We start from the raw sequence: 17,172 nt of genomic DNA, 5'->3' as shown, positions 1-17,172 counted from the left end.
TTTCTCCGATTGACTTATAGCATAATACCCATCCACAGTTCCATCCACATCGTTGCAAATGGCAAGATTTCATTTTTTGATGGCTGAATAATATTCCATTGTGTATATATACCACATCTTCTTTCTTTAAACATTCATCTGTCAACAGACAACTGAGCTCTTTCCAATTGCTGCCATAAACATTGGTGTGCAGGTGCCCCTTCGGATCACTACATTTGTATCTTTGGGGTAAATACCTAGTAGTGCAATTGCTGGGTCGTAGCATAGCTCTATTTTCAACTTTTTGAGGAACCTCCATACTGTTTTCCAGAGTGGCTGCACCAGCTTGTCTTCCCACCAACAGCGTAAGAGGGTTCCTCTTTCTCCACATCCCCGCCAACATCTGTTTGTTTCCTGACTTGTTAATTTTAGCCATTCTGACTGGTGTGAGGTGGTATCTCATTGTGGTTTTGACTTGTATTTCCCTGATGCCGAGTGATATTGAGCCCTTTTTCATGTGTCTATTGGCCATTTGTATGTCATCTTTGGAGAAATGTCTGTTCATCTCTTCTGTCCATTTCTTGATTGGATTATTTGTTCTTTGGGTGTTGAGTTTGATAAGTTCTTTATAGATTTTAGATACTGACCCTTTATCTGATAAGACATTTGCAAATATCTTCTCCCATTCTGTCGCTTGTCTTTTGGTTTTGTCCAGTTTGCTGTGCAGAAGATTTTTATCTTGATGAAATCCCAATAGTTCATTTTTGCCTTTGTTTCCGTTGCTTTTGGAATTGTGTCTAGCAAAAAGTTGCTTCAGGCAAGGTCACAGAGATTGCTGTCTGTGTTATCCTCTAGGATTTTGATGGATTCCTGTCTCACATTGAGGTCTTACATCCACTTTAAGTCTATTTTTGTGTGTGGTGTAAGAAAGTGGTCCAGTTTCATTCTTCTGCATGTGGCTGTCCAATTTTCCCAACACCATTTGTTGAAGAGAGTGTCTTTTTTCCATTGAATATACTTTACTGCTTTGTCGAAGATTAGTTGACCATAGAGTTGAGGGTCCATTTCTGGGTTCTCTATTCTGTTCCATTGACCTATGTGTGTGTTTTTGTGCCAGTACCATATTGTCTTTATAGTAGAGCTTGAAGTCTGGCATTGTGATGCCCCCAGTTTTGTTTTTCTTTTTCAACATTCCTCTGGCTATTCGGAGTCTTTTCTTGTTCCATACAAATTTTAGGATTATTTGTTCAGCTCTATGAAAAAAGTTGATGGTATTTTGATAGGGATTGCATTAAATGTATAGATTGCTCTGGATAGCTTAGACATTTTATCAATATTTGTTCTTCCAATAAATGAGGATGGAACATTTTTCCATTTCTTTTTGTCTTCCTCAGTTTCTTTCATGAGTGTTCTATAGTTTTCAGAGTACAGATCTTTTACCTCTTTGGCTAGTTTTATTCCTTGGTATCTTAGGGGTTTTGGTGCTGTTGTAAATGGAATCAATTCCTTAATTTCTCTTTTTTCTGTCTCATTGTTATTGTATAGAAATGCAACTCATTTCTATGCATTGATTTTTATATCCTGCCACTTTGCTGAATTCCTTTATGAGTTCTAGCAATTTTGGGGTAGAGTTTTTTGGGTTTTCCACATAGAGTATGATATTATCTGTGAACAGTGAGAGTTTGACTTCTTCTTTGCTGATTCAGATGCCTTTTCTTTCTTTTTTTTAAAGTTAAGCTTTTTATTTTGGGAATTTTCAAATATAAACAAAAACTGGAAAAAAAAACAGTGTAATGAACCTCCCTATACCTTTCACCCAGCCTTTTTTTAGATATTAATTATTTTTTAATGTAGTGTTCCATGATTCATTGTTTGCGTATAACACCCAGTGCTCCGTTCAACATGTGCCCTCTTTAATACTCATCACCAGACTAACCCATCCTCCTACCCCACTCCCCTCTATAACCCTCAGTTTGTTTGTCAGAGTCCATAGTCTCTCATGGTTCATCTCCCCCTCCGATTTCACCCCCTTCATTCTTCCCTTCTTGCTGTCTTCTTCTTCTTTTTTTTTTTTAACATATGATGTATTATTTTTTTCAGAGGTACAGATCTGTGATTCATCAGTCTTACACAATTCACAGTGCTCACCATAGCACATACCCTCCCCAATGTCTATCACCCAGCCACCCCATCCCTCCCAACCCCACCACTCCAGCAACCCTCAGTTTGTTTCCTGAGATTAAAGAATTCCTCATATCAGTGAGATCATATGATACATGTCTTTCTCTGATTGACTCATTTCGCTCATCATAATACCCTCCAGTTCCATCCGCGTCGTCGCAAATGGCAAGATTTCGGTTTTTTGATGGCTGCATAATAGTCCATTGTATGTATGTGTGTGTGTGTGTGTATATATATATATATATATACACATACATATATATATATGTGTATATATATACCACATCTTCTTTATCCATTCATCTGTTGATGGACATCTTGGCTCTTTCCATAGTTTGGCTATTGTGGATATTGCTGCTCTACACATTGGGGTGCACGTACCCCTTCGGATCACTACATTTGTATCTTTGGGGTAAATACCCAGTAGTGCAATTGCTGGGTCATAGGGTAGCTCTATTTTCAACTTTCTGAGGAACCTCCATACTGTTTTCCAGAGTAGCTGCACCAGCTTGCATTCCCACCAACAGTGTAGGAGGGTTCCCCTTTCTCTACAAATGCCTTTTATTTCTTTGTGTTGTGTGATTGCTGAGGCTAGGACTTCTAGTACTATCTTGAACAGTAGTGGTGAGAGTGGGCAGCCCTGTCGTGTCCTTACCTTAAGGGAAAAGCTCTCAGTTTTTCCCCACTGAGAATGATATTTACTGTGGGCTTTTCATATATGGCTTTTATGATACCAAGGTATGTTCCCTCTATCCCTACACTTTGGAGAGTTTTAATCAAGAAAGGATGCTGTATTTTATCAAATGCTTTTTCTACATCAATTGAGAGGATCATATGGTTCTTGTCTTTTATTGTGATCTGTCACATTGATTGATTTGTGAATGTTACATCCCAGAAATAAATCTCAGTTGGTTGTTGTGAATAATCCTCTTAATGTACCGTTGGATCCTATTCTGTAGTATTTTGGTGAGAATTTTTTCATCCATATTCATCAGAGATATTGGTCTGTAATTCTCCTTTTTAGTCGGGTCTTTGGTTTTGGGATCAAGGTGATGCTGGCCTCATAGAGTTTGGAAGTTTTCCTTCCATTTCTATTTTTTGTAACAGCTCCAGAAGAATAGGTATTAATTCTTTTTTTTTTTTCTTTTTTCAAATGCATAGGGCATTAATTCTTTAAATATTTGGTAGAATTCCCCTGGGAACCCATCGGCTCTGGACTCTTGTTTGTTGGGAGATTTTTTTTTTTTTAAGATTTTATTTATTTATGTGACAGAGAGAGAGGGAACACAAGCAGGGGGAGTGGGAGAGGGAGAAGCAGGCTTCCTGCCGAGCAGGGAGCCCGATGCGGGGCTCTATCCCAGGACCCTGAGATCATGACCTGAGCCGAAGGCAGACGCTCAACGACTGAGCCACCCAGGCGCCCCGGGAGATTTTTTATTACTGGTTTGATTTCCTTGCTGGTTATCAATCGGTCTGTTTAGGTTTTCTATTTTTTTCTGTTTCAGTTTTGGTAGTTTATACATTTCTAGGAATGCATCCTTTTCTTCCAGATTGCCTAATTTGTTGGCATATAGTTGCTCATAATTTGTTCTTATAATTGTTGGTATTTCTTCAGTGTTGGTTGTGATCTCTCCTTTTTCATTCATGATTTTTTTTTGGGTCCTTTTTCTTTTCTTTTTGACTAGTCTTGCCAGGGGTTTATCAATCTTATTCTTTCAAAGAATCAGCTCCTACTTTCATTGATCTGTCTACTGTTCTTTTGGTTTCTATTTCATTGGTTTCTGCTCTAATTATTCTCTTCTCCTGCTGGGTTTAGGCTTTATTTGCTGTTCTTTCTCCAGTTCTTTTGGTGTAAGGTTAGATTGTGTATTTGAGACCTTTCTTGTTTCTTGAGAAGGGCTTGTATTGCTATATACTTCCCTTTTCGGACCACCTTTGCTGCATCCCAGAGGTTTTGAACAGTTGTGTTTTCATTTTCATTTATTTCCATGAATTTTTCAAATTTCTTTAATTTCCTGGTTGACCCATTCATTCTTTACAAGGACTGTCTTTAACCTCCATGTATTTGAGTTCTTTCCAAATTTCCTCTTGTGATTGAGTTGAAGTTTCAAAGCATTGTAGTCTAAAAATATGCAGGGAATGATCCCAGCCTTTTGGTAACAGAGACCTGTTTTGCGACCCAGTATGTGATCTGTTCTGGAGAATGTTTCATGTGCACTCGAGAAGAGTGTGTATTCTTTTGCTTTAGAGTGGAATGCTTTGAATATATCTATGAAGTCCATCTGGTCCAGTGTGTCATTCAAAGCCCTTGTTTCCTTGTTGATCTTCTGCTTAGAAAATCTCGCTATTGCAGTAAGGGGGGGTGTTAAAATCCTCTACTATTATTGTATTATTTTTAATGTGTTTCTTTAATTTAGTTATTAATTCACTTATATAATTGGCTGCTTCAGTGTTAGGGGCATAAATATTTACAACTTTTAGAACTTCTTGTTGGACAGACACTTTGTTTATGGTATAGTGTCCTTCCTCATCTCTTATAACAGTCTTTGCTTTAAAATCTAATTTGTCTGATATAAGGATTTCTTTTGCTGCCCATTAGCAATATAAATGGTTTTCCACCCCCTCAGTTTCAGTCTGGAGGTGTCTTTGGGTCTAAAATGAGTCTCTTGCAGACAGCATATTGATGGTCTTGCGTTTTTATCCAATCTGATACCCTGTGTCTTTTGATTGGAGTGTTTAGCCCATTTACATTCAGAGTAACTTTTGAAAGATATAAATTTAGTGCCATTGTAATACCTATAAAGTCACTTTCTGTATATTATCTCGGTTCCTTTCTGGTCTGTGTTACTTTTGGGCTCTCTCTTCACTTAAAGGATCCCCTTTAATAATTCTTGCAGGGCTGGTTTAATGATCACAAATTTTTTTGTTTCTGTTTGTTCTGAAAGCTTTTCATCTCCGTATTTTGAATGACAGCCTTTGTGAATAAAGTATTCTTGACTGCATAATTTTCTCATGTAGCACTCTGAATGTATCATGCCAGTCTTTTCTGCCCTGCCAGATCCCTGTGGATAGGTCTGCTGCCAGTAATGTTTCTACCCTTGTAGATTACAGACCTCTCGTCCAAGCTGCTTTCAGGATTTTCTCTTTGTTTCTGAGCTTTGCAAGCTTCACTATTATAAGTCGAGGTGTTGACCTATTTTTATTGATTTTTGAAGGGGGTTCTCCGTGCTTCCTGGACTTGAATGCTTGTTTCCTTCCCCAGATTAGGGAAGTTCTCCACTATAATTTGCTCCATTATACCTTCTGCCCCTCTCTCTCTTTCCTCTTCTTCTGGGATTCTAATTATTCCAATATTGTTTTGCTTTATGGTATCACTTATCTCTCGAATTTTCCCCCTAGTGATCCAGTAGTTGTTTATCTCTCTTTTTCTCAGCTTCTTTATTATTTGTCATTTGGTCTTCTATATCACTACTTTTCTCTTCTGCCTTATTTATCCTAGCAGTTAGAGCCTCCATTCTTGATTGCATCTCATTAATAGCCTTTTTGATTTCAATCTGATTAGAAGGGAATTCCATAGTATCGTCTATGGTTTTTTCAAGCCCAGCCAATATCTTTATAATCATTATTCTGAACTCTGGTTCTGACATCTTACTTATATCCATACTGATTAGGTCCCTGGCAATCAATGCTGCCTCTTGTTCTCTTTTTTGAGGTGAGTTTTTCCATCTTGTCATTCTGTCCAGAGAAGAATGATGATTGAGAAAACCAAATACTAAAATGGCAACAAGGACCCCAGAGAAATATACACCAAACAAATCAGAAGAGACTTGTAACCAAAAAGAGAGAGAGAGAGAATATAATCAGACAGGTGAACAGAACAGAGTAATACAGTGGATCCTGTGTGTATTTTGGTATGTTTGCTAGAAAACTAAGTCCCAAAATTATAAAGAAAGAGAAACTTACATATGCACAAAAATAAAATTAAATGCAGTAAAAGGATAGAATGTAACTGTAAAATGAAAATTAAAAGACAAAAAGGAGGAAAGAATATAAACAGCTGGCCAGAACAGAGCAATACACTATATCTTGGGTATGTTTTGGTCTGTTTTTAGAAGAGACTGCTTCCCAAAATTGTAAAGAAAGAAAAACTTTATATATATATATATATATGTGAAAATAAAATTAAGTATAATGAAAGGATAGAATGTAACTGTAAAAATGACAATTTTTTAAAAAAGACTTAAAAAATGAGTTGGTAAAATAAGAAATTGGTTGAAAAGGAAAAAGAAAAAAAATTAAAATTGAAAGACTTATGAGAAGGAATCATGAGAAAAATACCGAGATTTCCATATACTTTTTTCCCCTAGTACTGGAGTACTGCAGTTCTGAGTGATCAGTAAACTTGGTCTTGGTGGGATTTTCTTGCTGATCTGGGGGAGGGGCCTGTTGTGCTGATATTCTCGTGTCTTTGCCCTGGACAGAATTGCACCACTCTTGCTAGGGGGCCAGGCTAAGTAAGCTGCACTGGATTGCTCTATGTGGCTTTTGTTCAGTGAAGGCTCTCCACCCCGCCTTTAGAGGATGAGAATGAAAATGGCGGCCTCCTGATCTCCAGCCCTGGGGCCAAAAGCTATGCCCTTGACTCCTCAGTGTGCCCTCAGGGAAAAGCAGTCCATTACTCCTATCTCCCTGGTTTCCATCTGCATTCCATGCTCACCCAGCTTGTGACCGTGCATTTCTTTCTCTTAAAATTTTTTTTAAAAGATTTTATTTATTTTTCAGAGAGAGAGAGCAAGCACAAGCAGGGGGTGTGGCAGGCAGAGGGAAAAGCAGGCTCCCTACTGAGCAAGGAGCCCAATGTGGGACTTGATCCTAGGACCCTGGGATCATGACCTGAGCCAAAGGCAGATGCTTAACAGACTGAGCCACCCGGGCACCCCATGACTGAACATTTCTATCTCAGGCATAGGACCCTACTTTGAGTCTCCAAGCCCAGCAGACTCCTGCAGCGTGCAGCCATGCTGCTCCTTCCAGTGGAAGGAGTGGGGTCTCACCACAATTCTGTGGCTTCCTGGGCCCCTGCATTTCGTGGTTTATGGCAACCCCAAGCTGAAAACTCACTCTGGGGCTCGCTGATTGCAGCCGGCTTTCTTGCTCCGATACCTGGGAACTCTGCCACACTCAGGCACCCCCAGTCTTTCTGTGACCCTAGGGGTCCTGAGGTCACACTGTCCCACCTAGGATTCTGGCTGCTTTGGCACCTGAGCACCTTTCAGTCAGGATGTCCCTCACCAGAGCAGACTTCTGAAAGTTCCAATTTTGAGCTGTGCTGCTAAATCACTTTATGGTGGCAGCCAGCTTACGGAGGCTCCCTACCCCCATTATTTATCTTCCCATATATCGCCTCATATTCACTTTTCTGCACCTCCTACCTTGCAAAAAGTGGTTGCTTTTCTATTTGTAGAGTTGCAGCTATTCTTTTCTTAGATCTCTGGTTGAGTTCACAGGTGTTCAGAATGCTTTGATAGCTATCTAGCTGAATTCCTGGGACCAGACAAAACTAAGGTCTCTTACTTCTCTGCCATCTTGGAAAACTGGTAAATTGATTCTTACATAATGCTGTATTTTTGTATTTATAATGTATGACATATTCTTCCTATTTCCCTTTCTAAATTGTTATTTCTAGTTAAAATAAATAAATATTATTTCTTTCTATGTGTCTGTGTAAAATTTTATATGCAGACACCTCCCTGAAGTATTTTTTTAAATATATTGTTTTTTCCCTTGAGATCTTAGATCTTCCGGATGTCAGGGTTATATCATCAGTGATAAGAACTAGTGTTTTTTTGCCCAGTATTTATTCTGATTATTTCTTTTTCTTCTTACTTCATTCATTAGACACTCTAAAGCAATCTTTAATAATGATGCTAACTGGCATCCTTGTTCCTGATTTTAATAGACATGATTTTATAGCAGAACAGTAGGCTGAATGAGCAAAAACACAGATGTGACCTCTGTCACAATTTGTTGATGAGGCTTAGTGTAGGGAAGATATTCAAAATATGAGCAACACTATACTTTTGTTCTGTTCTTGATTGACTAGGAAGAAGTAAGAGGTAATATAACTCAAAAATACTTGTACGCAACTTGTTTTCCTAAGGAAGTTAACTGAACTAGGTGCAGTTCCTAGTATCCTATTGTTATGATAGGATTGCAAGCACCAGAAAGCGCCCACTTCGCTTTAGTGATAATGATTTGAAATTGAGACCAATAAAGAAGATTCTTTTTTACCCAACCATTTCAGCCACATGTGTGCAGACATAATTCACAGAAAATTAAATTAAAAGGAGTTGGGATTTCTCCATGTGGGTAGAGTTAGTTAAAGATGTATGTGAGAAAGTGATTATTATGATTTTTTTAAGATTTTACTTATTTGTCAGAGAGAGATAGAGCACAAGCAGGGGGAGTGGCAGGCAGAGGGAGAGGGAGAAGCCGACTCCCCGCTGAGCAAGGAACCTCATGCTGGACTCAATCCCAGGACCCTGAGATCATGACCTGAGCTGAAGGCAGGTGGTTAACCAACTGAGCCACCCAGGCATCCCGAAAAAGTGGTTTTTATTGATGGACTTTAGATGGATTTTAATGAGGATGACGGTGGAGAGAAAACATGGTAGGATCAGGGCATTATAGGTACTGGTGGGGTAACATTTTTTAAAGGTGGGATAGTAGAGGGAGATAAGTGGAAAAATAGGATGTTAGAAATTAGAAGGTAGAATATTTAGCATTGAAAATTTTGAGGAGCTCTAGTAAATGGCAAGCTCTCTAAGATATAACCATTGGAGGGACTGAGGTAGGGTGAAGACAAAAATCACTGGAGAGGAATTGAGAGGCCCAGAGATTGGAAGGATTATTAATGGAGATCTGGCAATCAATTAAATTAGTTAAGACAGAATTAATATTGGGGAAATCTCCTGACTGGGAGTTGGAAAGAAATGTCTTCAAGGAATGAATGGGAGTGACCTTGGTGTCTTACAGATAACTGCAATAAGTTGTTCTGAGGTAAATCCATTCTATCCTGGCTTCAGTTAAAAGTATGGGGAGTTTAAGGGGCACCTGGGTGGCTCAGTTGGTTGAGCATCCAGCTCTTAATTTCAACTCAGGTCATAATCTCAGGGTTATGGGATTGGGCTCTGTGCTCAGCAGAGAATCTGCTGGAGATTCTCTCTCTCCCTTTCCCTCTGCCCCTTCCCCCTTCTAAAATAAATAAATAAATCTTTTTTAAAAAAGGTATGGGGAGTTTCTGAGCAATTAGAAGTAACTAGCACTTACCAGAAACAAAAACAGTTAATGATTTAAAATACAACATTGTTATGTGTGTTAGTTTCAACAAAAGGGAAAAGAAAGTAAACCATATGTTAATCATCCTAAGTATCATTATGTATAATTAAAGTGATATTTAGCTGTCATATACCTTAATCATTTATCAACTTTTACTACATAACAGAGCTTACTCAGTAATTACCTGTTGTAAGAATGCAGTTTTTGAATTTTGCTATAAATGCTGTTATAGGTAAAATTCAAGTTATTTTTGAGACTGTAGCATGATCTTTCTTTTTTTGTTGTTGTTTCAGAGACTTCTCCTGAAAGGGAGAATTACAAACCTTTAATTCCTGGAGAAGAAAAAGTAAAATATATTTCACTTGAAATGAATCCATCAGCTACTGTTGATTCTTCTGTTGAAATGAACAGTCCAGAGTTTAGTGAGGCATCTCCACAGACATCATTGAAGCCAGAAGGAAATGTGGATGGTATTTAAATAGCTCAAAATGAGCTCTCTTTAACTTGATAATACTTTAATTTCTTCTATATAAACAAATCATCAAAACATGTGTATATGTTTGGGTGATTCATCTCTAATTAGGTTCTTTGTTTTCTCTCTTTAATAACTGGTCTGGATTTTTTTAATGCCGCATAATAAATCACCCCAAAACTTAATGTTAAAACAACAACACTTTTATTATATCTCATGATTTTGCGTGTCAGGAATTAAGTCAAAGCTTGACTAATGTAATTTTTATAATTCATGTGCTTTTTGTCTCTGGGATCGCTTGATGGTATTCAGCTGGCAACCTGGTCTGATGGGTTCAAGATGGCTTCACTGGTGTCTTTTCAGATGCAGCTTGAAGGCTGTGTAATGCTGGTCCCCTCTCCCTCTTCATGTAGTCTCCATACCTTTCCATAACTCTTTCCAGCAAGGTAGTCTGACTTCTTATATGGTGGCCAGGGCTCACAGATCCTAGGCAAAAGCTACTTATACTTTTAAAAGCTAGTCTCAACTGGCACGGTATCACTTCTGCCATATTTCCTTGGTCAAAGCAGTCACAAACCAGCATAGATTCAAAGGACATAAAACAGCCCACCTTTCCAAGTTAAGGGTTTTTTGCAGCCCTTGGTAATCTGCCATGGTCTGCCACTGAATAAAAAATTATTTACATCTTTCTCCCACGTGTAAAATGCACTTACCCCTTCTTAAAGCCTCATCTTGTTTGAGAGAGAGCCACGCATGAGCAGGGGACAGGGCAGAGGAAGAGAGAAAGAGAGAATCCCAAGCCGGCTTCACACTTAGCACGGAGCCAGACACGGGGCTAGATCTCACGACCCTGAGGTCATGACCTGAGTCAAAATCAAGAGTCCGATGCTTAACTGACTGAGCCACCCAGGTGCCCCAGAGCCTCATCTTCTTATTAAAAGGGCTGAAAGTAAAGCTGTTATCCAAGTCAGGCCTATGTAGAGGTGAATTTTCTTGGGTACAGTTCTTTGAGTACAGTTACTCTCAGTCTCAAGACCTATAAGTGAAAAAGATAAGTTCCTTGCCTTCTAAATATCTAACATACAGTAGTGAAACAGGAATAGAGACTCCTTTTCAAAAACAAAGAAAATAGGGGACATATATCAATCACTGGTCCATACAAATTCTGCAGCGCCAGTCAGGTGTTGCATTGTCAGCTTGCTTCCTTTGCACCAAAGTTAGTGCCCTCAAGGGCTTTTCTAAAATACATCTTTCTTTCCTATGCAATCCAACCTGATGGTCTTCAGGTTGAATTTTCTTAATTTTGTGGGCTTTGTATGAATGTTATTCACAATCACTACACCAACCACTCTTCTTTTTTCTTTATTCCTTCCTTCCTTTTTTCCTTCCCTCCATTGACTTCATCTTTGACTAGTAAAATCTGCCTTGAATTTAGTGTTTGTTTTGAGGCCATGTTTTCCCTTAAAAAACTCTTATTGCCTGGAAGGAATTAACTTGGGCTTTCTCTTCTAAATTGTCCTCATAAACTAAACAGCTCTTTCTTCAATTAATCTGTCCAACTTTATCAGAGGCTACTAAAGAAGCTAGCTGGAATTTTTAACATTCTGCTTAGATAGCAACTTAGCGAGATCATTGAATCTCTTAGGTATGTTTTCTGTCATCACTGTTATTCCAGGCACCGTATTTTCTGCCACCATAGAACAAGAATCTCCTTTTCTCTAGCCTCCAGAAACTTTTTTCACTGGCCAGTCTCTCATCAACAGTCTCCTTGAAGCACTTTTAACTTCTGTCCACTGCCAAGTCCCAAAACCAGTGCATGTTTTAAGCTTTTGTTATGTCAGCCCCCTATTTTCAGATAGGAAATTCTATTTCTGCTATCTATTGCTGCAAAACAAATTATTCCTAAAACTTAGTGGCTTAAAATAACTTGTTTTATCTCACGTTTTAGTGGGTTAGGAATTGGGAAAGTTCTCCTCCATGTGGCATCAATACCACTCAGTGGTATTCACCTGTCAGCAGGGCTTATCTGGAAGGGGCAAGATGATGTCATTCCATGCATGGTGTCTCAGCTGGGCCTGTTTAGCTGGTTCCCTCTCCTTTTTTAGTCTCAGGAACTTGCCCTGTGGTCTTTCCATAATAAACTTTCATGGTGGTTTAGGCTTCCAGATTCTAGTGTAGAAGCTGCCAATTTTCTTGAAGACTAGAGCTGGAACTGGCATAAACTTGAACTATACTCAGTTAAGACAATCACAATGCCAGCCCAAATTCAAGGGGAGGGGAAGTACAGGCCCCCTCTACATGAGAGAAATGTCAGAGACCTTGCTGTATGTGTGACCATCGTTAATTCACCATGATAACTTAAATAGTCTTACTTATTAGAATGATAGTTAGTAGGTATGCCTTTTCTTTTAAAAAAAACAGAAGCCTGTTAGGCATATAGTAGAGACTATACAGCCTAGTAAGAGTCAGCAAACATTTCCTACAAAGAACCATATAGTAAATATTTTAGACTTTGAGGGCAATGCAGTAAAAAATCTAGTCTGTAGAATAAGTCATGTTGGTATGGCTTAAGGTGCTAAGGAACAATTATTCACTAAAAAATAACTAAAAGATTTTTTCCCCAAGTGCTTGCCTTGTACAGGTAAATAAAACAAAAAAAAAATTTGAATAACGGATAAAAAATTTAAGCACTGGTACAGTATCAGTTCTCTTTCTAAATAGGACAAGCTAATTGAAAACTTTAAAAAATACAGAATGAAAGATTACCTAGATTCCAGGAAAAAAGAGGGAATGATGGTGGCTTAAACAAGAGCATTGTGGGGCGCCTGGGTGTTGCAGTTGGTTAAGTGTCTGACTCTTGGTTATGGCTCAGGTCATGATCTGGGGGACTTGAGATCAGGCCCTGCTCAGTGGGAAGTCTGCTTAAGACTCTCTCTCCCTCTGCCCCTCCCCCCATGCTTACACACGCACGTGCATTCTCTCTCTCAAATAAATAAATATTTAAAAAAAAGCATTGATAATCTGAATTGAAGAGGAAAAAGAGAAGTCAGCAAATGAAGACAGAAACTTTTCTCATTAGTATTTACTTTCAGAAAATAAGCAGAGAGTTAACAAGATTAAAGATCTACAGATAAAATATTTAATTTTTTGTTATAATTAGTATGTTAGCCTAAAACTAGGTAATGATAATTTATAGAATATTTGTTCAAATATCTATAGCTGGATTTTGCTTTAAGACATGTCTATTGTTGTTTTTGATTTTCAGAAGCTGATGGCTTAGAAACAGAAGTTCTGCAAGAGCCAGATGGAGCAAACAAAGATGGTAGCTTGCCACGCACGATTATTGATGTATGGATTAGTGAGATAAAAGAAACAAAGGGAACTGAGTATGTTACCTCTTTTTCCTTACATTTCAAAACCTGGGTCCCTTTTTGTAATACTTTTTTAAAAAATACTATAATAACCTAATACTGCCCTATATCCTATTATTATAATACCTTATAAAATAATTTAATTTTTGGAAAGATATTACATTCATGTGATTCAGAAATCAAGTATATAAAGATAGAGAGTAAAATGTCTCTTTCCCAACTCTGTCCCCATCCAGCAGATTCCCATTTTCTCCTCCTTCCAGATATTTTTAATCTATCCAAAGCAAAAATGTCTCCCTCCCTTTTAAATAAAGTTATTAGTATAATGTATATGGTATTTTTACCTTTTTATTTTTATTGAGTAACCTAGGAATTTTTTCATATTAATCCATAGAAAGCTTCAGTTTTTTTTTCTCTTATTTTATGGCTACTTAGTATTCCACTAAATGGATATACCACAACTCAGCAGGTCTTCTGCATTAATTGATATTCTACATTAATTGATATTTCAAATGATGTTGCAATGAATAACAACCTTTTATATAAGGTCATTTTGCATGTATATACGTATATCTATATGATAGATACATAGAAGTACACTTCCTATGTCATTTGCATTCTTATAAATTGCATTTGTAATTCAGTTACTGTTCTTCCCAGGGTTTGTACTAATTTACATTCTCAGAAAGAATGTATGAAACTTCTTATTTCCCCCAGCTTTGCCAAACTTATCAAACTTTTTTATTTTTGCCAATCTGATAGGTTAAAAAATAGTATCTTGGTTTGGGTTCTTAGTTTATCCATCTCTTATTATTGGTAAAGTGAGCACATTTTTTCAAATGTTTAAGTTTCATGTGTACTTTTTCTGTGAGTTCTCTGTATTATATCTTTGACCCATTTTAAAAATGTGGTTGTTAGTCTTTTATAAATTAGTAAGAACTCTTTAAATATTAGAGATATTTGCCGTGGTTATGATTATGTGAGTTGCAACCATTTTTTCCTTGTCAGCCATTTATGTTTTATTTTTTTGCCATGAAGAAGGTTTTGTTTTTTTTTTAAAGATTTTTAAAATTTTTTTTTAGAGATTTTATTTATTCATTTGAGACACAGAGATAGAGAGAGAGAAAGCATGAGCAGGGAGAAAGGCAGAGGGAGAGGGAGAAGCAGGCTCCTCTCTGAGCCAGGAGCCCGATGTAGGGCTTGATCCCAGGACCCTGGGATCGTGACCTGAGCCGAAGACAGACACTTAACCATCTGAGCCACCCAGGCGCCCCTAAAGATTTTATTTATTTATTTATTTGACAGAGACACAGCGAGAGAGGGAACATAAGCAGGGGGAGTGGGAGAGGGAGAAGCAGGCTTCCTGCGGAGCAGGGAGCCCGATGCGGGGCTCGATCCTGGGATCCTGGGATTATGAACTGAGCCGAAGGCAGACGCTTAATGACTGAGCCACCCAGGCGCCCCCAGAAGTTTTTTTTAACTGTCATGTTTACCTGAATTTTAATAATCATTCAGAGATACTTTGTTCTTTCTAAGATTCTCAAAGAATTTTTCAGTTTTTTTTTCTAGTACTTTCCCAACATGGGCACTTTTTACATTTAAATCTTTAATCTATTTGGAATTTATCCTGGGGTATGGGTTTAGTTTTTCTTCAGATAGCTACCCAGTTGTCCAGTTGTATTTATTAAAAAGTTCATCTTTCCTGCGTAGATTAAAAATGCCACTTTTAATATATACTAAATTTTCTTAATTTCATTGTCCTTTTTTGGTTTTCTTGGCTATTCTTGCTTGTGTCAAATTTCTTTTGAATTTAGAATTTACTAAATTTTGCCTACCTTCCCCAGGAAAAAAATCAATTGGTATTTTATTGGGATATTAAATTCATAGATTAACATAGGGAAAATCAACCTGTTGTGTTCCTCCTGTCCAAGAAGAACATGATAGGCCTTTCTTTTGAGTAAGTTTTGAGTATTTTTATAGTTTCCTTCATCTAGGCTTTACACTTTTATTGGTAAGCTTATTCCTAGTTACATTCTTTTCTTTTGTTTTTGTTATTCTTTGGTCCCTATTCTTCTATGAGATCTTGTAACTAGAAGATTGTGTGTATGAAAGCTTAGATTTCTTTATATTGATTTTGTACCCCACTATCTTATTGATATCTACTGTTGTTCATGATAGATTTTCAGTTTGATCTTTTACTTTTTTCAGATATACAATCATCATATGAAAACAGTGATGATTTTATGTCTTTCCAATTTTTTTAACACTAGTTTTTTTTTTTCTATAATCACCTTGGTTAGTATCTTTTATACGATGTCAAATATTGGAAATGGGGGTACCTCTGTGTTGTTCTTGACTTTAGTGAAGATGCTTCTGTTATTAACCATCATTAGGCATGACTGTTTATATAAATATTTTCCTTTAATTAGTACAGTTAACTTTTGAACAATACAGTTTTAAGCTGCATGGCTCATTCTATACACAGATTTTTTTTTCCCAATAAATATATTGGAAAATTTTTTGGAGATTTGTGGCAGTTTAAAAAAACTTGCAGGTGAACTGTGTAGCTTGGAACACTGAAAAAAATAAAAAGTTAGGTATTTTAAGAATACAGCATATAATACATATAACATGCAAAATATGTTTATCAACTGTGTATGTTATCATTAAGGCTGTGGTCCACAGTAGTCTATTAGTAGTTAAGTTTTGGGGAAGTCAAAATTTACATGCACATTTTTGACTGCATAGGGGATTCAGCCAGCACCCCATCCCTCCACATTGTTCAAGGGTCAGCTGTATGATCAATTATATTAATGGATTACTTAACGTAAACCATCCTGCATACCTTAAGTACATTCTTCTTGGTCATGACATATTATTTTAAGGTACTTATGTATTTTAGGATTTTTGTATTAATACTTGCAAGAGTCATCTGCAGTTCCTTTTGGTTACGGGAAATTATTGTTGGATTTTGTTATTCTTGTTATGGTTCATTTATAAAAAGTAATTGGCAGTTTCTTCCATTGCCATCGTCTTTAACAGGGACAGTCAATCTTTTTCTGTAAAAGCTAAATAATATTTCAGCCTTGGGTAGACTATTTGGTCTGTGATGTAGCTACTCAACTCTGCCTAAGTAGTGCAAAAGCAGCCATGGATGATACATAAACAAATAAGTGTTACTGTTTCAATACAACTTTATAAAAACAGGAAGAGGCCTGCACTTCGACATGGGCACAAAAAAACATACGCAGAAGTGCTTATTATTAAAAAAAAGAATGCTTATCATAGCAAATAATTTGAAATAGTCTCATAAGGAAATGGCTAAAAATACTGTTTCTCTATACTACACAGCGTATCTAGCACTTAAACACAACTTGAAAATAAAAGTTCCATTTCTAAAGCCGTTCAGCAAAACAATATCAGATTTATTAAAGAGCTAAATGTCAACAAATGGAAAGGAGACAGCCTAATAATTAATATCCAGAATTCATAAAGAACTTGGCAAATTAAGAAGAAGACCAAAGTCCAAGAGAAAAATGGGGAAAGAATATGAATATAACTGTTTGCAAGGGAAACCACATATATACTTTATGGATTATAGAGTCAATACAATGAGAAAAAAGACATCAAATTCCTAAGTTCTTTGACTAACTTTACTCAGTGGAGAACTATGAATGTATGAATGTCAGATACTTGTTCTTCCTCAAAGAAGAGGAATAAATAAAAGGTGGGCCAAGAGTCCAGATGTTTTGCCAGTGAAAGTTTCTTCACAAAATAACATGAAGCCAGGAGGAATGCAAGTAATAGCATCAAATATTGGTGAGAGATTGG

The 17,172-nt window shown here is 37.2% G+C and overlaps 1 protein-coding gene across 6 annotated transcripts in view; it reads left to right on the top strand.

The window, feature by feature from the left end:
* Positions 1-17,172, top strand: part of NEK1 (NIMA related kinase 1) — a 216,804-nt gene that overhangs the window by 161,559 nt on the left and 38,073 nt on the right. For all 6 annotated transcript variants that reach the window (XM_027599178.2, XM_027599176.2, XM_027599175.2 and 3 more), the window contains 2 exons: positions 9,792-9,968; positions 13,236-13,356. In XM_027599178.2, the coding sequence (XP_027454979.1) occupies positions 9,792-9,968; positions 13,236-13,356 (298 nt within the window). The remainder of the gene's footprint in view (positions 1-9,791; positions 9,969-13,235; positions 13,357-17,172) is intronic.

This window comes from Zalophus californianus, chromosome 2 (genome assembly GCF_009762305.2).
Source record: "Zalophus californianus isolate mZalCal1 chromosome 2, mZalCal1.pri.v2, whole genome shotgun sequence".
In the NCBI taxonomy this organism is placed as follows: domain Eukaryota; kingdom Metazoa; phylum Chordata; class Mammalia; order Carnivora; family Otariidae; genus Zalophus; species Zalophus californianus.
Note: the sequence above shows the minus strand (reverse complement) of the source record. Positions and strands in the feature narration are given on the sequence as shown.